This window comes from Pipistrellus hanaki, assembly GCF_964339955.1.
Source record: "Pipistrellus hanaki genome assembly, chromosome: 4".
Classification (NCBI taxonomy): Eukaryota; Metazoa; Chordata; class Mammalia; order Chiroptera; family Vespertilionidae; genus Pipistrellus; species Pipistrellus hanaki.
The window spans coordinates 91037724-91058895 of NC_140506.1; the positions used below are offsets into that span (position 1 = coordinate 91037724).

General features: G+C 55.4%; 2 protein-coding genes across 5 annotated transcripts; one reads left to right on the forward strand and one right to left on the reverse strand.

Moving 5' to 3' along the window:
- Positions 1 to 46: 46 nt before the first annotated feature.
- E4F1 (E4F transcription factor 1) lies at positions 47 to 11336 on the reverse strand. 4 transcript variants are annotated; one of them, XM_084882284.1, is made up of 14 exons: positions 10368 to 11336; positions 7977 to 8128; positions 6854 to 6959; positions 3346 to 3539; positions 3138 to 3258; positions 2893 to 3045; positions 2633 to 2802; positions 2101 to 2310; positions 1740 to 1845; positions 1376 to 1593; positions 991 to 1189; positions 776 to 918; positions 645 to 707; positions 47 to 567 (listed from the first exon to the last, which is right to left on the reverse strand). In XM_084882284.1, the coding sequence occupies exons 1-14, from the start codon at positions 10525 to 10527 to the stop codon at positions 211 to 213; spliced, it is 2352 nt and encodes a 783-aa protein (XP_084738410.1). In that variant the 5' UTR covers positions 10528 to 11336; the 3' UTR covers positions 47 to 210. The 4 variants fall into 4 exon arrangements, with proteins under 4 accessions (XP_084738410.1, XP_084738409.1, XP_084738411.1 ...); XM_084882283.1 differs by having other exon boundaries at positions 1740 to 1848; XM_084882285.1 differs by lacking the exon at positions 2101 to 2310.
- Positions 11337 to 18098: 6762 nt separating this feature from the next.
- PGP (phosphoglycolate phosphatase) lies at positions 18099 to 21131 on the forward strand. Its single transcript, XM_084882455.1, has 2 exons — positions 18099 to 18814; positions 18915 to 21131. Exons 1-2 carry the CDS (start codon positions 18175 to 18177, stop codon positions 19238 to 19240), a joined length of 966 nt encoding a protein of 321 aa, XP_084738581.1. The 5' UTR covers positions 18099 to 18174; the 3' UTR covers positions 19241 to 21131.
- Positions 21132 to 21172: the final 41 nt, after the last annotated feature.

Genomic DNA, 21172 nt, shown 5'->3' on the forward strand with positions numbered 1-21172 from the left:
CACGGGAGAGCCTGCCAGGGTGCCCCTGCCGCGATATCACAAGTGGTGGGTTTTCATGTTTTATTGTAAAGCAACAAAAAACTCTTATTTACACGCCCACGTCTGAATATCTGGATTCTGTGCGTGTCTCGTCCATTGCAGGCCAAGCAGGAGTGGGAAGGACGGTCAGGTTCCTTGTCCCTGAGGCCGCCCCGCCCAGTGGGATCCACGCTAGACGATGACAGTCTGCACCTCGAGCTGGCCCTCTGGCGAGGCGATGACCAGCTCGCCCGCATGCTCCAGGATCTCAATGTCCTCCGACGAAACCATGGTCACCGTAGCCTGTTCGGTGCCGTTTGCACCCGCACGGGCAGTAAGCACAGTGCCCTCGCTGATGGCTGAAGCCAGCGTCATGGCCACCTGCTCTGTCAGGCTTTCGGGGGTGGCAATGGTAATGGTGTCCGCAGCAGCTGCTTCCGCACCCAGCCCCGCCTCCTGGTCCATGGTCACATTCTGCACGATGATCTGGTGCCCGGCGCTGGCCTGGTGGACGATCTGCTGCACCACCTTCATGATGTGGCTGTCCACCTGCGGGTGGCTCACAGCTCAGCCCACAGGATGGGTGAGGGCGCCACCCCTCCCCGCCCCCTCTCCCCAGCCCTCACCTCCGTCTGGGTGCCCTCGATGATCTCTGTAGCTTCACTGGTCTCCGCATCATCCGTGGTGGCCTGGAAAGAGGGACAGAGGTCAACCCTGCCTGCCCCTGGGCCACATCCCAGCCCTGCCCTGCACCCACCTCAATGATGTACTCCTGGGTGTCGGCCACCACGGACGAGAACTCAACCAGCACGGTGTGCGGGTCTTCGTCCAGGACAGCGGCAGCCGCTGTGGGGCTCTCCTCAGACACCAGCAGCTCCTCCACCTCCAGCAGGCAGCCCCCTGGCGGGAGCTCAGTCAGGGCCGGCCTCCTGCTGCCCCTCCCCCCCTCCCTCGGCCCCCACCAGCTCCCACCTTTGGTGCGCAGGTGCCGGTTGAGCGTGCCGTGCTCGGCGAAGCCGCGGCCGCACTTGTAGCACTTGAAGGGCTTCTCGCCCGTGTGGTGGCGGACGTGCCGCACCAGCGAGCCCTTCTCCCGGAAGCCGCGGCTGCAGTACGGGCACACGTGCGGCTTCTCCTCCAGGTGCGTCCGGAAGTGGACCTGCTGGGCATTCTGAGGAGGCCCCCCGTCAGGACAGCCTGGCCGTGTCCACACCTGACAGGCTTTCCCAGGGAAGGGGCGGCCTCACTGGCCGCAGCGAGGGTCCGAGCCAACGCCGGGCAGAGGGGTGACGGGAGGGCTGGGCAGAAACAAGGGGTGGGGCTGGCCCAGAGCAGGGAGCTCGGCTGGAGGGCCCACCTTGGTCTTGTAGCGCTTGCCACACTCGGGACAAGGGTAGGGCCGCTCGTCGGAGTGGACACGCCGGTGGCCGCGGACGTGAGCGATGGTCTTGTAGAGCTTCCCACAGTCCCCACAGCGGAAGCGGCGCTCGTGCACGTGCACCTCCTGGTGCTTCTTGAGCAGGTAGGCCTTGGGGAAGGCCTTGCCACACTGCACACACGTGAACAGCTTCGGCCCTGGGGCCGCAGGCAATGTCAGCCACGGCCAACCCCCGAGGGCCCCCCACAACCCCCTGCTGCCTGCCCTGACCACCACTGCCCAAGGGACCACCCTGGCCACTCAGATCATCCGCTGACCAGGGCCCCACACTCCTGCCACCCACCTGCGTGGCTCCTCCGGTGGGCCTCCAGGGTGGCAGCTGTCGGGAAGGTCTCACTGCACTGAGGGCACGGGTGGGTCCTGGCTACCGCTGAGGCTTCACTGGCCACCTGCCGGGGGACCACAGCACATTTCCAGTATCCCCTGCAGGCTGGGCCCCAGCAGTGCCAAGGACAGACCCGTAGTACCCCCACCCTTTTAGGCTCCATCATGGGCTTAGGGGTAAGCAGATCAGGGACAAAGTCACTGCAGAAAGGGACAGCAGGGAGGACAGCGAGGAGGCTGGCGGCCAGGCCAGTGTAATGAGCAGCTCCATCTAAGGTGCGGCCCCCAGGAACGAGCACACTGGCAGCACAGGTACCTACTGTCTCCACCTGCTCCACCTCCAGCAGCGGCAGTCCTGGGGGACCGTCTCCTAGGGGCTGGGCACTGGACGCAGCGGGAGGGACTGGTTCCAGGGCCCCCTCCTCCCCAGTGACCCGCTCAAGGACAATGCCCGAGTTCTGCATGGCCTGGTGCAGCAGGTTCTCCCGACTGTCCTCGCCGGAACAGGGACGCTCCTTGGGAGCAGGGGGCTGCGGGGGAGGTGGAGGGAGGGAGGGAGGGAGGTTGGCCGGGCGGCTCAGCACATGGCACCCACCCGAACCCGCCACGCAGGAGAAATCCAAGGGGCCCAGGCCCACTGTGCACACCCAGTATCTTCCCTCAAGAATGCCCCCGGGAGCCCCGCGTCCACGCCCGCCTGCTCCTGCCTGCCCCATCTAGGGCAGCCATTGGTCTTTCATCACCTCTGCAACCAAACAGGGTGCAGGCCCAGTCAGTCCCATTCCCACTGGAGCCGGTGCCGGACAGAGCCGGCCCTGAGCAGCCAGAGGCCACGCCCCAGGCGGCCCCCACCTCTGGAGTCAGGGCTTTCATGCCCAGAGGAAGCTCTTGCATCTGGACATGGACTTCATGAATGACAGTGCCCTTGGCATCCGTCACCAGATGGATCACGGGCGATGTCTCCATGGGCTCTCCTATCGCCGGTGACGATGGCACGGTCCCCATGGCGGAGGCTCCGGGCCCTTTAAGGCAGAACCAGGAAGAGTCCGTGAAGAAGCCTCCCTGGCCAGCGCGGCTCCGGGGCTGGAACAGGGAGCCTTCGCCGTGCTGACCTGCATGCGCGTCCTCTTTGCCAACAACCACGTCCTTGCTCATGGAGAATCGGATCTTCTCAGTGCACGGGGTGAGAGACTTGAGGTGCCGGGTCAGTGCCCCTGACTCCCGGAAGCTCTTTCCACACTTGGCACACTTATAGGGCCGCTCATCTGCGGGAGGGAGCCAGCTTTGGGTAAAGAGGGCGGCCCGGAGCCACAGCCTCCGCCGGGGGCAGGGGGGCGCCCCGCACGGGCTCGCTCACCTGTGTGCCGCCGGTGGTGCCGGATGAGCGAGCCCTTGGTCCGGAAGGAGGCCCCGCACAGCTTGCACTCGTGGTCCTTACGACTGCTGTGGGTGACCATGTGGGCCTTGAGGATGCTTCCCTGAGGGGGAGGGGCAGCGAGGCTCAGGCAGCTCCCTGGGCAGGAGGCTGGTCCCCTTGGCTGACCCAGCCCAGGCCTGGGGCTCACCGTCTTGAAGGTCTTGTGACACAACGCACACACATAGCGGCCATCCTCGTTCACCAGCAACTTGAGCTGGGCCTGTTCCCCCTGCCCGGCCAGCCCAGGCCCCTGATGCTCAGGGCTGCCCGAGGCCTCCGCCATCTCATTGTCGTCTGGATCCACCTCAGCAGCCACAATGACCTCTTTGATGTGTCCATTGTCTAAAGGAAAGCAGTTCAGCCTGAGTCTCCGCCCCCTGGGATCCTGGCCCAGGAGGACAGCTGGGGTGCCCTGGAGCGGCCTAGAGAAGTCCCAGGCCCCCAGAATGTGCCCAGTGGAGCCCACGGAGAGCAAACGCCCCCTCCCCTAAGCCAAGAGGAGTACTGCCCGAGATGTGCACAGGGGTCCTACCACTTCTAAGGGCGATGGGGTACCCAACACAGAGCCAGTGGGCAGGCCAACCGGCTCACTATAATCTCCCCTGCTTGCTGCCCCCGCTCCCACTAACGTAAGAAAATGCCTCCAGAGTGACCACTAGCGTCCGCTCTGAAGCAGGCAGGCAAGGGGCCGGCCTGAAAGTGAAGGCTCACGAGACACCTGGGACAGCCTGAGGCTCCTCACCTGTGAGAGCGCTGAAGAATCTGACAAGCACCCTGGCCGGTAGCTCAATTGGTTGGAGTGCCATCCCAATGTGAGTTCGATCCCCATTAAGGACACGTACAAGAATCAGCCAGTGTGCCCTGTCTAGCGTAGCTCATCTCTTGCCCTGGGAGGTCGCCAATTTGATCCTGTCAGGGCACGTGCCGGGACTGGGGGCTCGATCCAGGGTGGGAGTGTGCAGGAGGCAGCCAATAGATGTTTTTCTCTCACATCAATTTTTTCTCTCTTCCCTCCCTTGCTCTCTCTCTCATCAATAAAAACATATTTAAAATAAATAAATCTGACAATGTGTAAAGCTAAGCTGTAAACACTTCACAAATTTCTGTTCATGAAAGTGACAGTTGGAAATGGTTGTGAAACGGCTTCTTTGAAGCCTCAATCAGGCTGGCACCATGTTTTGACAAGTCATTCCCTCCGAGTAGAACAGAAGCACAACAAACCAGGAACGAGCCAGTGTGGCTCGGGGCTGAGCGTCAGTTTCCAGTCTGGGCACATGCCTGGGCTGCCAGCTCGATCCCCAGTAGAGGGTGGGCAGAAGGCAGCCAATCGATGATCTCCCCTCATCATTGATGTTTCTCTCTCTCTCTCCTCCCTCCTCTGAAATCAATAAATATATTAATAATAATAATAATAATAATAATAATAAGACGATAAAGCATGCCTGATGCTTTATCTTTCCTCTGCCCCAGAATGTGTCATATAGTAGACCAAAGGTTCAGGGAAGCGGTAACAAGTGAAATGCAAGGTTAGCCCTGGCCAGTTGGCTCAGTGGATAGAGCGTCAGCCTGCAGACTGAAGGGTCTCAGGTTTGATTCCAGTCAAGGGCATGTACCTTGGTTGCGGGCACATCCCCAGTGGGGGGGTGTGCAAGAGACAGCTGATTGATATTTCTCTCTCATCGATGTTTCTGACTCTCTCCCTCTCCCTTCCTCTCTGTAAAAAATCAATAAAAATATATATATTTTTAGAAGAAATGCAAGTTTGTTTCCCAAGAAGAGGCAGGAGTGGGTATCTAGCTGCTAATCAGCCCCAGCAGCCCCCGCTGGCCATGCAAGGACACGGAACTCCCAGCCCTGGGACAACAGCAGGTGGTAGTGTAGAGTCTGGCCAATCCTGGGCAGCTAACACCAGGGGACATTTGGGGCACTCAGGATGTCTGCAAAAAGAAACCCCAAAGGGTGCAGGAGAGGCAGGGGGTGCCGAGAGGAGCCCTCAGAGCTGCCGAGCTGAGGCATGGGCAGGCTGGAGGTCAGGGTGGTGGGAAGATGCCTGACTGGACAAGCATCTGCAGCCCGTAGATGCTACCCAATCACAGAAAATTTGTTTTTCTTTTTTCTTTCTTTCTTTTTTTTTTTTTTTGCTTTTTTTTAATATATATTTTATCAATTTTTTACAGAGAGGAAGAGAGAGGGATAGAGAGCTAGAAACATCGATGAGAGAGAATCATCAGACAGCTGCCTCTTGCACACCCCCTACTGGAGATGTGCCCGCAACCAAGGTACATGCCCTTGCCCGGAATTGAACCTGGGACCCTTCAGTCCGCAGGCCGACGCTCTATCCACTGAGCCAAACCGGTTTTGGCATCTTTTTCCTTTATTTTTATTTTTTTAATTTTTACCCAAGGATATGCTTTTGATTTTTAGAGAGAGAGGAAGGGGGAGAGAGAAACATCAATGTGAGAGAGAAACATTGTTCAGTTGCCTCCCATAGGTGCCCTCACCGGAAACAGAACCTACAACCTTTTGGTGTACAGGACAGCACTCCAAGCATCCGAGCCACCCAGCCAGGGCAGGGAACTTGTTTTTCTATATGACACTACCCACCCCAGAAACCAAACACCAAGCCAGGGCTGGAGCACGGCCCCACCTCCCACATGACAACATTCCTGTGCCAGAGTGGCTCCAGATGAACCTCCGTGTCCACAGGAATCTCAGGGGAAAGATAGCATGGAGACAAGGACAGGTGTCCCATCTCCTCCGTGAGGTGGGGCCTTGGCAAAAAGCCTGCTCCCCTCCCCCACATCTCCTCCACCACCAACCACTTCCTTCTACCCCAGCTGGTCCTAAGAGCTTCCCAAGGGCAAATTCTACCTGTTGCCCAAACTTCCTGTTTAGCTCCTCAACCCACTCATGCACCTGTCAAAGTCTCTGCCCAGCAGGCTCCCCAGGTAACCACCATTCCCTTCCCAATCTCCCCGAGGCAGCAGGCTCAACCCAGCCTCCCTCCACTGCTGTGCACACACCCAGCACCTCCCCTCCCCCACCCTCACCCGCCTCACCCCCTGCCCCAGCCCTGGGCTTCCCTTTGAATGTCCCCCTGCATTGGCCTGTCCCCAATTAATGAGTGTGTGATCCAATCCAAACCTTTCAACACCCCTCCCCTATGGTAACTTTAAAAAAAGCCATCAAAGAGGCTGACTTGGCGTTGTATGCTCATAAAAGCCTTGTGAGAATCAGGTCAGGAATCACTACCCCCACAAGGAGTGAGCACTGGGGAGTAGAAGGCCAAGGTCAGACGGCAGGTCATGGCCGCGCTGGAGCAGCAGATGCACCCCATGCATACCCACCCGGAATCTCCAAAGCCAACTGTGGGAAAGAGAAAGGAACCCGGGGGGAGCAGAAAAGTAGGGGAGATCCTAGGACAGCCCAGGCCACATGCTTCCCCTCCTCCGGCCGGGGAGGGCCTGATGCTCAGCCCCCCAGGGAAGGTACACCGAGGTCTCAGTTCCTGCTGGGCCAGGCCTTGCTCTCGGGGAGCAGAGGAGTGTGGGCAGCAGAGGTCCCCAGCCTCCAGCCCTGACCACTGACGGCTACCAGGTCAGCGACACCGCAGGGCTCAGAGCCAGGAGCGGACATGCCCAGTGGGGCCAGCTTACCAACAATGTCCGGCGTGTGGCTGATGTCCGGTGTCAGAGCGGCTGCCTCCACCACAATGTGGGCCAAAGTGATGGGCTCCTCCGGACTGGCCCCGGCCGGGACCACCTGTCAATGGCGAACAAGGCACAAAAGGAACTGTCTGTGGGGCTCCGGAGCCTCCTGGTTTGGCGAGTGCAGGCTTGGTTTTATGTCCATGCAAGATGGCTGGGCGGAGGCGCTCCTGTCCCCCAAGGGAGTCCCTACTCTGAGCCCAACCCCCAGCCTGGCCCAGGGTGCCGGCCCCATCACTCTAACTCCTTTGGCCACTGAGGAACACGGAGCACCAAGCACCCTCAGGGAGCACTCCAGAAGGAAGTGATCAGAGCTCCGGCTCGAAGCTCAGCTGGCTGTGCGGGAACGAAGATGTGAAGGAAAGCAATTGCACCCACCAGCCCAGCCAGGAGTCAGAGGAAAGGGCTCTGGGAGTGTGGGTCCAGGGCCCTTCCTAGAGGAGAGGGCACTTCTGGGAGGGGCACGTTCGGCGCACAGGGCCGAAGTAAGACAACTCTGGGCCCACTGTCCTCTGGGCTACTCCCTGGAGTGACCTGAGGCAACTGGCTTGTCTTGGAGCCTCCTTTCCCACTTCCTCCGAGGGAACAAGAGCGCCCACTGTGCAGGGCGCTGTGGGCCTTAATGTACAGCCCCAAGCATGCATGGGGTGCAACAAAGTCGGCCATTTTTATTATGGGGTGGCAGGATCCAAAGCCATGCTCTGTTTGTGGGATCCAAAGAACTATGTGTACAGGATAGACGACAGGCCAAAAATACAAAAACCATCATGATACCCCTGAGCCAAGACAGAACTTTGGGCCACAAGAAAGGAGGGACCATAGGCCCCAACTGCATATGCTTCGGCCAGAGGCTGCTGAGAAGGCCAGGCCAGGCCGTCCAGGAAATCCTAGAGCTCCATCAGGCTCTTGGTAACAGAGCCAAATCCCCCCTCACCCCGACAGGGGGCAGTCATCTCAGAGCCACAAAGCCGGATGCCTGCTCTCTGCCTGCCCCAGTATCACGGAACCAGCTGCACAGGCCTGTCCCGCAGGCCACCTCCTCCTCAGCCGCGTGTGTGGGTGGTGGGCTTACCGCCTGACCCAGCAGCGCAGCAGCCGCAGGGGTGGCAGGCACGGCCTCCTGGGGAGCCCGCTGGCAGACCTTCTGGAGCTTGTGCTGAACAAAGTCCTCCAGAGCAGTGAACTCCGCCTGGCAGCGGCCGCATCTGTGCACATCGTCCTCATCTGTAACGAGCCTGAGGTCAGTGGGGCTTGGCAGGACTTCCAGGCCCATCCAAATCCACCCAGGGTGGCATCAGAACCAGAAGCGCCCTCCCTGGCCCTCCCAGAGGGGCTGAGAGCACTCCCCGGAGCCCAAGGTGCAAGCCCATCCTCTGGAGGTCAGCTCTGCAGGAATCCACTGAGGCCGTCGTGTCCAAAGCCCCCACCTCAGAGACGAGGGGAGGGGAGCCCAGAGAGGCGGTCGTGAGGCAGAGGCATTTGACCAACCCAGTTTGGGGACAGTGGTGTATAGGGTTTGCATGTGACCTTGGGTACCTCAAGGACCACATCTGGGTCTGTTCCCTCAACTGCAAAATGGGCTGACCCAGTACAGAGTACACAGAGGGAGAAGAGGTGCTGGTGCCCACGGGGCTCTGGCTAAGAGGTCGGCCCTTGGCAAACACAGAAGAGGGGGCACCCTGACCCACAATCACTCTGACTTGGTGCTTCCTTGGTCCCAACAGGCAGCACCTCCCTGCTCTGGTGATGACATCAGGATGGAACCCGGGAGGGGCTCCAGGCTCTCGGGCCACAGCACCTGAGCCCCTCACCACGTGGGACAAGCAGCCAGTGCCTGCCCCTCCCGCTCACTGAGTCCCTGCCACATGCCAGGCACCTCCCTGGGGATGTCACCACATCCACACAGCACCCTGGGGAAATGGAAATCACCATTTCCACTCGAGAAAAGCAATCTGAGATTCAAGGCCACCCAGCTGGTGACTGTTGGGACCAGAGCCTCAACCTGAGGGTCCAGAAATCGGTTTATACGAGGGATGGGGAGGTTTCCATCATCTCCTGTGCAGTCCCACATTAGGGTCAAACCCAGGCCTGGTGCACAGGGGCGGTCAATGTCTATTGAATGAATGAACAAACGAAGTGCCAAACTCCAGCCATGACTCGCCTACGGGCCACCTGACAGAGGGCAGTCCCATCCAGATGGCTCAGAGTCACAAGCCAAGCACTGAGGTGTCCGCCACCCTTTTAACTTGCCGAGTCTGACTCGGCACCAGGGCATCGCGGTTGAAGGAACTCTGCCGCAGAAGGGGACACACCCAGCCCATGTGATGCTGAGACAATGCCAATCTCCAAAGAGACCTCTCTTCAAGCTGGCCCTGCCCCTGCTGGTACTGTCCCTCCCCAAGCTGGAATAAGGAGTAAGAAAAAAACTGTGCCAGGAATAGGAATGCTGTAGGGACAATGACCACCAACCCACTATCACTAGCCAATCTCCTCCTGTCTGGCCCAGTCTACAGCTGCATGGGACAAGCTCAGAGGGCAGAGACCTCACTTCTATCTCCAAAAGCTACTTCTCTGTGAATGAGCCCTCAGTGTGTCCCAGCACTGATTTACCCGCTCTATTTCCATTCTCACCGCCGCCCTGTGCAATGGCAGAACGCAGAAGCTAAGGAGTGTGTTGAGCTGTCTCACAGTCCTGGAATCCAATCCAGTCCTTGCTACTTACTAGCTGTGTGACCTGGTCGCTTCCACATTTTTGAACAATATTCCTCCCTCGAAACATGGGAATAACAACAACAATAGTGCCCAGAGTTGGTTTGAGGATGAGAAAAGCTGACACGGATTAAGTGCTTGATACCGTGTTATCAGCAGCACCCCCATTTGTAACAGGAAATGGAGAGGGAGGTGTGCGGTCACCTGCCCAGGATCAAATAGCTAGACCCGGGCAGGTCTGGGACGGAGCCCGCAGGCTGGCGGCAGTGCAGCGGCTCTCCTCCCCAAGCGCCAGCCTAAAGCCCAAATCCTGCAGAAGCCCGAGGCCCCGCCTCCTGGAGCCCCCGGCACAGCCCAGCCAGGGCCCTGGCGGCCCGTCAGGTGCCAAGGGAGGGGGCCCGGGGAGAGCGGCGCCGGGCCCAGACAGGAAGCTGAGGGGCCGGCGGGCGGCGGGGCTGCGGGCAGGGCTGGCGGCGGAGGCGTTCGTGGAGGTCTATGTGCGGACGGCCCCGAAGGCTTGGGCAACTGTGAGGACCCAGAGTAAGCACCGGGACACACGGGGAGGGCTGGCGGCCCGCAGGGGAGGCCCCAGAGTCTGAGGACCCCGGGGACTCGCGCAGGTGTCAGAGGGGTCCCGTGAAACCCGGGTCTGGGAAAGGCAGCGGCGCCTGCAGCTCAGGCAATCGGAGCCTCCGCCGTTCCCGGCAGAGTGGCCCCCACCCCGGCCACACCCCGCCGCATCCGGCCGTGTTACCTTCCTCGCTAAAGGCCGCCGGGAGGCCGAGGAAGCCGCCAGGGGCCAAGGCCGCCGCCGACGCCGACTCGACCCCGCCCTCGCCCGCTTCCCTCCTGGCTTCGGCCCGGGCTTCTGCCGTATGCGCGGCCGTCACCCGCACTGCCATTGCGCCCTCCATGTCGCAACGCGCCGCAGGAAGATGGCGGATTTACGACCGTGTCGTCATAACAACGGGCCGCGCCGGAGCGAGAAAGACGACGCGGGGATGGCGGGGCGGGGCCAGGTTTGTTTGATTGGCGGGTGGGGCGGAGCTTATAATGGAGGTGATGGGCGGGGCTTCTTAGGGGTGCTCGGTTTACAGTGGAGCGACTTTCAAGCTGCGGTCTGGATCCAGAGGAGGGCTCTTTGGTTTGGTTCCGTGCTAGAGGAGAACGAAAGGCTGGGGCGGGACTGGAAGGGGCTGGGCTCGGTTCCGAAAGCTGCATCAGGACTTGAGAGCTGGAGTGTAGGGGCGAGGCGGCCCGGCGGCGCCACCCTGCCAGCCTTGAGAATGTGCTATGGCCCTGGGCACCACGCCGGGATCCAGGCTCGGGATCTCAGCTGCAGAGGGCCCTGTGGGGCCCTCCAGTCACCGAACCCCACCAGGTGTCAGAACGTCCCTTGTTGGTTGCCCGGGTCATGGAGTAAAACCGAGTTTGGAATGGCTCACGCGCAGCTAGCTTCACTAAGCCTCTTATTCTTTTGTGTATATTTTTTAAGTTGTGATAAATACACATAAAATGTATCATTAGCGACAGTTAGAACATTCGCAATGTTGTGCAACCATCGCCATCATCTAATTTCAGAACTTTTGTCATTTCAAAAGAAAACCCGTACCCATTAGCAGTCACTCTCCATTATCCCCTTACCCCAACCCCTGGCAACCACTCTGTTTCTATGGATTTACCATTTCTGGACATTTCATAGAAATAAAATTATACCTGTGGTCTTTTGCCTCTGGTTTCTTTCTTTCTTTCTTTCTTTCTTTCTTTCTTTCTTTCTTTCTTTCTTTCTTTCTTTCTTTCTTTTATTGATCTCCAAGAAGTAGGGAGAGGGAGAGAGGGAGAAACATCAATGAAGAGAATCACTGATGGGCTGCCTCCTGCATGCCCCCTCCCCACCCCATTGGGGATGAAGCTGGCAACCCAGGCATGTACCCTGTCTGGGAATCAAACCGTGACCTTCTGGTTCATAGGTCAGTGCACAACCACAGAGCCACTCCAGCTGGGCACCCTCTGACTTCTTTTGCCTAGCATAATGTTTTCAAAATTCATCTGTGGTAGCAGTGAGACATGATCAGAACAAGGGGCTAGGTCCTGTAAGTCACCGGGGTGGGAAGCCCTGGGTGCCAAGCAGCAGACAAAGCTGGAAAAACAAGGACCTTGCCCTCAAGGTAACCTTTCCTCCCCTGGCACATTTCTAATCATGCAATTTAGACCCACTGACCTTCCATATCACTGGTCACGCTGTTTGGACCCTGCCCTGACCTTGCCTCCCCTGGCATGTTGCTAGTCATGGGGTTGGGAGTTGGGGGTGAACAAGGGGACTGGAGAATAGCCCTTAAGCATTAACCCTGAGGGATAACATCTAGGCTTCAGTTGTACTTCAGTTACAGAAAAGCAACAAGCCCAACCGGTTTGGTTCGGTGGATAGTGTCGGCCTGTGGACTCAAGGGTCCCAGGTTCAATTCCAATCAAGGGCATGTACCTTGATTGCGGGCACATCCCCAGTAGGGGGCGTGCAGTAGGCAGCTGATTGATGTTTCTCTCATCCATATTTCTAACTCTCCTTCTCCCGTTCTCTCTGTAAATAAAATCAATAAAATGTATTTAAAAGCCGGCACCGGTTTGGCTCAGTGGATAGAGCGTCGGCCTGCGGACTGAGGGGTCCCGGGTTCGATTCCGGTCAAGGGCATGTACCTTGGTTGCGGGCACATCCCCAGTGGGGAGTATGCAGGAGGCAGCTGGTCGATGATTCTCTCTCATCAATGTTTCCAACTCTCTATCCCACTCTCTTCCTCTCTGTGAAAAATCAATAAAAAATATATTTTAAAAAAAATGTATTTAAAAAAATAAAAAAAGATACAACTGTCAAGTTGATGAATATTCTATAGGGATCCTCCCCAAGGATTGCCCCTAAAATTCCCACCCTTAAAGTCCTTAGGGTGGAGGACCCTGCTTGCTCTCCCTCCCCTGAGCACACCCTCCACCTTCCCCCTCCTATGCCTCTTCCCTCCCCCACAAGGCATGCTACATCCTGAGCCCATTTCTTCTGCCACTCACTTCTTCCACCTCTGAGATTTTCTAAATAAATGTTCTCTTATAGTTTGAGTTTTGGCTCGGAATTCTTTTCTAGCCAGAACTCAAGTACCAAGGTGCAGTCTGACCCCACCCACCTAATACCTGGGGCCATTCTCGCCACCACCAACACATCCAGGTTGTTGCATGTAGCAGTACTTGATTCCTTTTTGTGGATGAATAATTATATGGATACATCACAATTTATTTATCCATTCATTACATTTGGGTTGTTTCCACCTTGTGTGGTAAATGGGAACATGGGCCGCTCCCACCCTATTGGAAATAGAGTGAAGACCACCTGTAAGTGGACTGAGAGGCCTCGGGAACATGGCCAGAAGGAATGCCAAAGAGAAACTGCTTCTAGATTGTAAACAGTTAGTGGTGTTTTGGTTGTTGTTGTTTTTTTGGTTAATCCTCATCCGAGGATATTTTTCCCATTGATTTTTAGAGAGTGGAAGGGAGGGAGGGAAAGAGAGACAGAGAAACAGAGAAACATTGATGTGAAACACAGCAATTGATTACCTCTCACACTTTCCCCTACTGAGGCCAGAGAATGGGCCTGCAACCCACGTGCATGCCCTTGACTGAGAATCGAACCTGTGGCCCTTGGTGCGTGGGCTGACACTGGCCAGGGCTCAACAGCTAGTGTTTTTGTTTGTTTGTTTTAATATTTTATATGTTTTTTCAATATATTGTTGATTTCAGAGAGGAAGAGAGAGGTAGAAACATCAATGATGAGAGAGAATCATCGATTGGCTGCCTCTTGCACACCCCTCAATAGGCATGTGCCCTAACTAACTGTGATCTCCTGGCTCATGCTCAACCACTGAACCACACAGGCTGGGAAACAGCTAGTGTTTTGATTTCACACAGGCCCGTCCCTCCCGCAGTGCATGCCCTGTTTTTCTATGTATTTTCTAGAACCTTGTGCTGGGAAAGTCTGGTGGCAGTGAAACAGCACGGCAGGCTGCCCCGGTGCAGCCCCTCCCAGGCTGGGAGGGACTTTGCAGTTCAATTTCACAGGGGCAGCTGGTGCGGCAATAAACTTAACTGATTGACCACCACCAGTGCTCACATAAGTCCTGAAAAACCCACGTCCTTCACAGCCAGCCCTCTGGTTTCTTTCTTTCTTTGGAATCCACGAACAATATGCTGAGGTTTTCTGGGACCTCAGCACTTTGCATAACACACCTTTTCTACTATTGTGAATAGTGCTGCCATGAACATGCTCAATGCAAGGTTTTTTAAATTTTTAAATATTTTTTTCTTGATTTCAGAGAGGAAAGGAGAGGGAGGGAGAGATAGAAACATCAATGATGAGAGAGAATCATTGATTGGTTGCCTCCTGCAAACTCCCCACTGAGGATCAAGCCCGAAATCCAGGCATGTATCCTGACCGGGAATCGAACCGGTGACCTCTTGGTTCATGGGTTGATAATTAACCACTGAGCCACACTAACCAGACACACACTGTGTTTTATGTGTTGACTTTGCATGCGCAGAACTCCATCATCTTTATGATGGCTGCTCAATCTCCATTTTTTGACTGAAGTTTTATTTTTTTTTATTTTATTTTTTTTTTATAAATATATTTTATTGATTTTGTACAGAGAGGAAGGGAGAGAGATAGAGAGTTAGAAACATCGATGAGAGAGAGTCATCAATCAGCTGCCTCCTGCACACCCGCTACTGGGGATATGCCCGCAACCAAGGTACATGCCCTTGACCGGAATTGAACCCGGGTCCCTTCAGTCCCCAAGCCGACGCTCTATCCATTGAGCCAAACTGGTTTCGGCTTGACTGAACTTTTATTTAACCAATCCCATGTTGAAGAATATTTAGGTGGAATGTAATTTTTTTGCCACCTGAGTCTTTTATCAATGGCCCCATTTTTTTGCTTAGCTCCTCAAAGGTGAAAATTCAGGCTCATTGGCTACTTGTATTTTCTAGTACAATTTAAATCCATGCAACACTATTAAATAGTGTTGTCCTTATGCCACCTATATCCATGCCCCGTTCCTCTTGCAGTGTGGCATTCCTGACACCATTCATTTGTAGGTAAAAACTGAGCACCTGCTGTGAGAACACATCGTGGTTGTGATTTGCTCCTTTCCCATCCAGTGGCAGGGCACCTCACCCAAGGTCAGTCCTCTCCAGGAAATGGCACCAGCCCTTCTAATCTTCTCCTGGACCTTCCACTACGTCTCACACCATCCACTATGTCTCAATACCGACTGTTACACCTCTCCCACTCTGCCACCTCAGTCCCCACAAACTACAGGGGTTGTTAGACCAAACAGGTGCAGCAGAGCTCAGCTTTGGGGTAAGGTGAGTTTAATCCTGACTCTGCATTGTCAGGCTGGTGATTCCCTGCAGCTGGGTTTCCTCATCTATAAATCAGGATACTAATAGCCTCTGCCTCTCAGGGCTCTCCTGTGGTTCCAACAAGGTAATGCAGATAAGGAGCAGTGTTCAGTGCATAGATGCTTACCGAGTGCCCAGTAAACCAAGGCAACTTGGCAAGTATTGTCTGAGCCAGCCTAGGGCTGCGCAGCAGCAGTATTTTCCATTCTGGTCAGTTTACCACATACACTGGGTGTTTCTGGGAGCTTAAACAGGGGTTTGTGATTTTCTGTCAAATCCAGTTCCTCCCCAAGGTCAACTCCACCCCCAAAACTAAGCAGGAAGACACAGGGAGGAAGGTACTCCCTTCTTGGGTCCTGGGTGTATCAATAAGGAACACCCACACTGCCTTTGTGGGCCATGGCCCTGTCTTTCAGGGGCTCCCAGGCCAGCAGAGACCAACTGAAACAGGTCTTATGAAAGCAAGCAGGGCTCAGCTGATGTGGCTCAGTGGTTGAAAGTCAACACATGTCCCGAGAGCTCATCAGTTCGGTTCTTGGTCAGGGCACATACCCGGGCTGAGATCGCAATCCCCCATAGGACTTTCAGTAGGCAGCTGATTGATGTTTGTCTTTCATGTCGATGTTTCTCTCTCTTTTCCTCTCCCTTCCTCTCTGAAATCATTAAAAATACATTTTTTAAAAAAAGAAGAAGAAGCAGCAGCAGCAGCAGCAGCAACAGCAGCAGCAGAGGTCTTAGGACATCAACTTCTTCCTCTTCTTCTTCTCCTCCTCCCCCTCCTCCTCCTCCTCCTCCTCTTTCTCCTTCTTCTTCTTCGCCAAATAGAAACTGCTTCTAGATGTGAGCCTCGATTGTAAATAGCTAGTATTTTGATTCACATAGCACATACCCCTTCCTCTGTGTGTCTTGTTTTTCTCTGTTTTTTTTTTTTTTTTTTTTTTTTGTACTCCATAAAACCTTGTGTTGGGAAAGTCTGGGTGGCGGCAAAACAATAGCACCAGCTGGCCACCCCCAGTGTGGCCTGTCCGCAGGCCAGATGGGACTTAGTGGGACAACGTCACAGGTGGCAGCCAATGTGGTGGCAAACTTCACTGATTGGTCGCCACTGGGACACACGTTAAGTCCTAATAAACCCATGTCTTTCACAGTCAGTCCTCCCAGTTATTTCTTTGGAATTCACGAACAATATGCTAAGATTTTCTGGGACCTCAGCACTTTGCATAAGTAGCCCCAAAGTGGAAACAACCCAAATGTTCATGAACTGGAGAAGAGATCAAAAGGGGACTAGTCTTACAATATTCCACAAGGCAGCTCTGGACAAACAGGGGCCCTATGCTAACCTGACCAGCTCAGAGAAGGCCTGCATCGTGGCCTTGCAAACTCAGAGACCTAAAGTAACCAAAAGGTTACTTTGTGATAAATACACATTAAATTGTATTTATGGTAGTCTGAAATTAAAACATTTTAGCTAAAAACAGCGGATGGTGGGTAGTCATGTCCCAGGCCAGTATCTTCCCTGACAAAGGCCAGTCTTTACCCTAACTGAGCCTGTCATTGTCTTTTTGCATCTGTGATAACTTATCGTTGGAAAGTCAAAGTAATTTTCCTTTTTCCGGACCCCTTAAAGCACGGGCACCTGCAGTAATTGGGGACCAAGACCATAAGTCCCCTAACTGTTATTGAGTTTATTGTTTTCTGTTAACTATCCTATACCCACCTATATGTAAAAGAAGTATGTGTCTATCATTTTACTTTTTATCCAATCCCAGAGGTTCCTCCCCCTCCCCCGGCTTTCTCCTGCCTCCCTAATCTATCACCAGTGGATTTCATATACATCTCCTCTTTTGATTGTAATGTGTAAAATAAAGTGCAAAACTGCCATTCTCCAGAGCATTACCTCAGTCCGTTGAGATTTTGCTTCCCAGCAATTGTTGACAGTTTGGCTCAAATAAACTCACAAAAATTCTTCACAGGTTTGAAAGTTTTTACTTTTACGTTGACACAACTAAAACGAAACAAAAACACTAAGAAGGAAGCATTTCACAGACATGTTGATCCAAAGAAGCAAGAGCCAGAAGAATACACACAGTAAGATATTTTTTTAAGATGGTCAGGAACAGGCCAAGGAGGCCATGACTTCACGGTGATAGTCAGGAAAGAGGTTGGTGAGGGGTGTCCGCTATTGGCTGGATGGTGAGGTAAGGGAAGTTTGGAAGTGATGGGAATATTCTGAATCTCAATCTGGGTTGTGTTTACACAGGTGTATAGGAATGTAAAAATCCCATCAAGCTGCATACTTAAGATTTATGCACTTTATTATACATGACACCCCAACAAAAGATAACAAGAACCTAATAATGATGATGATGACCAAATAAGGACCCTAATCCCACTGCCTCGAAATTACTCGTTCACAAAACCACGAAGACCGCAGGGAAAAGCATTTTGGGAAATGACAACGCAAGGCTTGTGAGAAAGGAGTTCCGAGGTGGCTCTCAGGACTGGCCGTAACCTGTCCGCACGCTGACACTGTGTGCGGAGACTGTCCAGCGGGAAGGACGATGCCGGGCTCAGCCCAAGCAAAGGTGAAGACGTGACTGCCTCCGACAGGGGGGCAGCACCCCACCCTCCAGCGCTCCTGCGGAGAGCCCCGCCCGCACGGCGGGCGAGAAGCCAGCCAGTCAGCAGCCTGCCCGGTTGAGGGTCACTCGATTAAGGGTCTCCGTCACCTAAGCTGACCACGCGCCTCCAATGAGCGAGCTGCCCGTTGAGCTGCCCAATAAGCAGCGGCCTTACGTCCCAAGCCGGCTCCCGGCTCCGCAGCGTTTCCGCAGTCAAGGCTCCACTCCGAATGCCGGTTGGCTCCCTGCCAGCCAATCACCGAGGCGCCCCTGGACTTACAGCCAATAGCTGTCCCCTTCCCTGCGCCGGCCCGTGACGGTTGGCGCCGAGCTCCGGCAACCTGAGGTAGGCAGGGGCGGATTGGCGCAGGCGGCGTCCAATGGGTGGCGCGCGTGCGGCGGGGGGGCCAATGAGCACGGCGGGGGCGGGGCGGACACTGTGGCGGGCGGCTGTGAGGAGAGGCCGGTGGCTGCCGGTGGCGGTGACGGCGGCAGGCGGCCATGGCAGAGGCGGAGGCAGGCGGCGACGACGCCCGCTGCGTGCGGCTGAACGCCGAGCGGGCCCAGGCGCTGCTGGCCGACGTGGACACGCTGCTGTTCGACTGCGACGGCGTGCTGTGGCGCGGCGAGACGGCCGTGCCCGGCGCGCCGGAGACCCTAACGGCGCTGCGGGCCCGCGGCAAACGCCTCGGCTTCATCACCAACAACAGCAGCAAGACCCGTGAGGCCTATGCCGAGAAGCTGCGGCGCCTGGGCTTCGGCGGCCCCGCGGGACCCGGCGGCAGCCCCGAGGTCTTCGGCACGGCCTACTGCACCGCGCTCTACCTGCGCCAGCACCTGACCGGCTCCCCGGCTCCCAAGGCCTACGTGCTGGGCAGCGCGGCGCTGGCGGCCGAGCTGGAGGCCGTGGGCGTCGCCTGCGTGGGCGTGGGGCCCGATCCCCTGCAGGGCGACGGCCCTGGCGCCTGGCTGGACGCGCCCCTCGAGCCCGATGTGCGCGCGGTGGTGGTGGGCTTCGACCCGCACTTCAGCTACATGAAGCTCACCAAGGCCGTGCGTTACTTGCAGCAGCCCGGCTGCCTGCTCGTGGGCACCAACATGGACAACCGGCTCCCCCTCGAGAACGGCCGCTTCATCGCGGGTCCGTGCGCCCCGGGGCAGGGGGTTGGAGGGCGGCAGCGGCGGGCCCTTCCAACCCTCTGACCTCGGGCGCTCTCCCCCACCCCCTCTCCGCCCCTCAGGTACCGGTTGTCTGGTCCGAGCCGTGGAGATGGCCGCTGAGCGCCAGGCCGACATCATAGGGAAGCCCAGCCGCTTCATCTTCGACTGCGTGTCCCAGGAGTACGGCATCAACCCAGAGCGCACCGTCATGGTGGGAGATCGCCTGGACACAGATATCCTTCTGGGCGTCAGCTGTGGCCTAAAGACCATCCTCACCCTCACTGGAGTCTCCTCTCTGAGAGACGTGAAGAGTAATCAGGAAAGTGACTGCATGTCTAAAAAGAAAATGGTCCCTGACTTCTATGTTGACAGCATAGCCGACCTTTTGCCTGCCCTTCAAGGTTAAAGATTTAGCGTCTTTAATCTTCAGAATAAAAAAAAAATTGAAAATCACTTAACCAAATTAATAGGTGGGGCTTAAGCACTTGCTCAGCTAGGAGGCTTTAAAGGTGATGCTTGGAGTTAAGCAAAGGCACTGGTAACCTTGGAAGTAAAGGTTTGGGGGTGATTTTGTTAGAGGTGTTTATAATTTAAGATGCACTTTTTTTTTTTTTTTTGAGAGAGAGAGTAAAGGAGAGAGAAACATCAATTTGCTTTTATTTATGCATTCATTGGTTGCTTCTTGGATGTGCCCTGACTGGGGATCAAACCCACAATCTTGGCATATCAGGACAACCCTCTAACCAACTGAGCCACCTGGCCAGGGCCTAAAATGCACTTTTAAATTTGGAGGGCATCGTGGGGGGGATTCTGGGCCTTGGTTGCCATTGGCAAGAGCAGGCTTCACATCTGTCCAGAATTCAGATAACCTAAGGGCCTGCTGATGGGACTGAGGTAGGTCTAGGGGGTTCATATTTCATTGAAAAATTTATTCAGGGATCAAGGCCCCTTGTTGGGCAAAGGGGAGAAGGAATTGATTATTTTGACTAGCAGGAGAAATGTACAAACCAACCCATGACCCCATGGACGGGGTCATCAGCAGAGGAGCTTGCTGCTGTGTTCCATCTCCTCACCTGCAGGGTGGGATGGAAGATGGGGTGGTACCCTGGTAGTGCCTCCCTGTTTTTGGGGTGTGGAGAGCTGTCCTTGCCACCACCACTCCACATTTCCTTAGAAACCACTCTGCCATAGTGAGTGTTGTGTTTCAGATGCTCAGGGCTGCTGCTCATACATGGTCTTGCAGCTCTGTCAACTCACCCCAGCTAAACCACAGCTTTCTCAAATGTGCATTTAAACCCAAGTGACATGGAGTGAGCATATTGTTGGCTGAGTAGCCAGGAGGACATGGGTGCCTTTGCTGAACTTTGTAGGGAGCTCAGAGCAGCATTGTTATAAAAAATTATTTTTTTAAACTTCTGAACAGCTTTGTCAAGGGGTGGAATTGAATCTTAAGCATGTTAATAGCTGTGCTCTGTCTTGTAGGGCAAATCTCACCGAAGAAATCTCCAGGCCCCGCAATGAGCAGCAGGGCTAAAGTCATGCAGGCCAAGGAATGCCTGTTATCCAGGGTGCCCTCTGGGTGGGAGAGGAAAGAAGTGTCCCCAAGGACAGGAAAAATGGTTCCTACAAAGCATCAGCCTCTTCCTGGCCTCCCACACCTTTGGCTGTGGGGGGGTTAGATGCCAACGGTCCATGAGGCCAACTGTCTTGGCTCTGAGTCCTTTGTCAGTGGCCAGCTGGAGGACTGGCAGGGTTCACTGGTGAGCCACGGGTTCTTGGTAGGGAGCCCTGGCCTTTGCCTGTTCCCTAAGTTGCTGACCTTTGGGAACAGGCCTGATAAGCAGACTTTCCAACTGCACTTGTAGGGTAGAGCCTGGGAAGCTGTTCCTTTGGGCCGACTCCTTCCTGGCGCCTTGCTCTGCACCCAGTGGGGTCTGCCTACAACCTGTGGCTTCTCTCCTAGTCCCAGAGTCCCAGCACTCTCACTTCTTTCTCTGAGTTCTCAGTAGCAGAGGGTATCCTGAGCTTTAGCTCCTCCCAGGCCTGGAGTGTTTGGGGTTTGGACTCTGCCAACAGCAGCAGGGCAGCCGGTGCCTGTGAGGTTGGTGGTGCTGACGTTGGCTCTGCGAGGTCGGCTCAAGGTGGGTCTGGACATTGAGCAGGCCTGTCAGGGCGTTGTCACCCACACCAGGAGCACGCAGCAGGTGCGGCAGCCAGCAACTCCTTCCTCTTCTGCGCCCCGCCTCTGCCCTTCTCACACTGTGTGAACTCATATGCACATTAAACTCTCAAACCCATGCTGACTAGCGTTCCTTGCTCTCGCCTTGACAGCAGCCTT

Coding starts and splice junctions, on each gene's coding strand:
- E4F1 (XM_084882282.1), bottom strand. CDS start 10,527: ATGGAGGGCGCAATGGCAGTGCGGGTGACGGCCGCGCATACGGCAGAA. Junction 2,803..2,892: donor CAAAGAGGACGCGCATGCAG/GTCAGCACGGCG, acceptor TCTGCCTTAAAG/GGCCCGGAGCCTCCGCCATG. Junction 708..775: donor CCCAGGAGTACATCATTGAG/GTGGGTGCAGGG, acceptor CCCTCTTTCCAG/GCCACCACGGATGATGCGGA.
- PGP (XM_084882455.1), top strand. CDS start 18,175: ATGGCAGAGGCGGAGGCAGGCGGCGACGACGCCCGCTGCGTGCGGCTG. Junction 18,815..18,914: donor GAACGGCCGCTTCATCGCGG/GTCCGTGCGCCC, acceptor TCCGCCCCTCAG/GTACCGGTTGTCTGGTCCGA.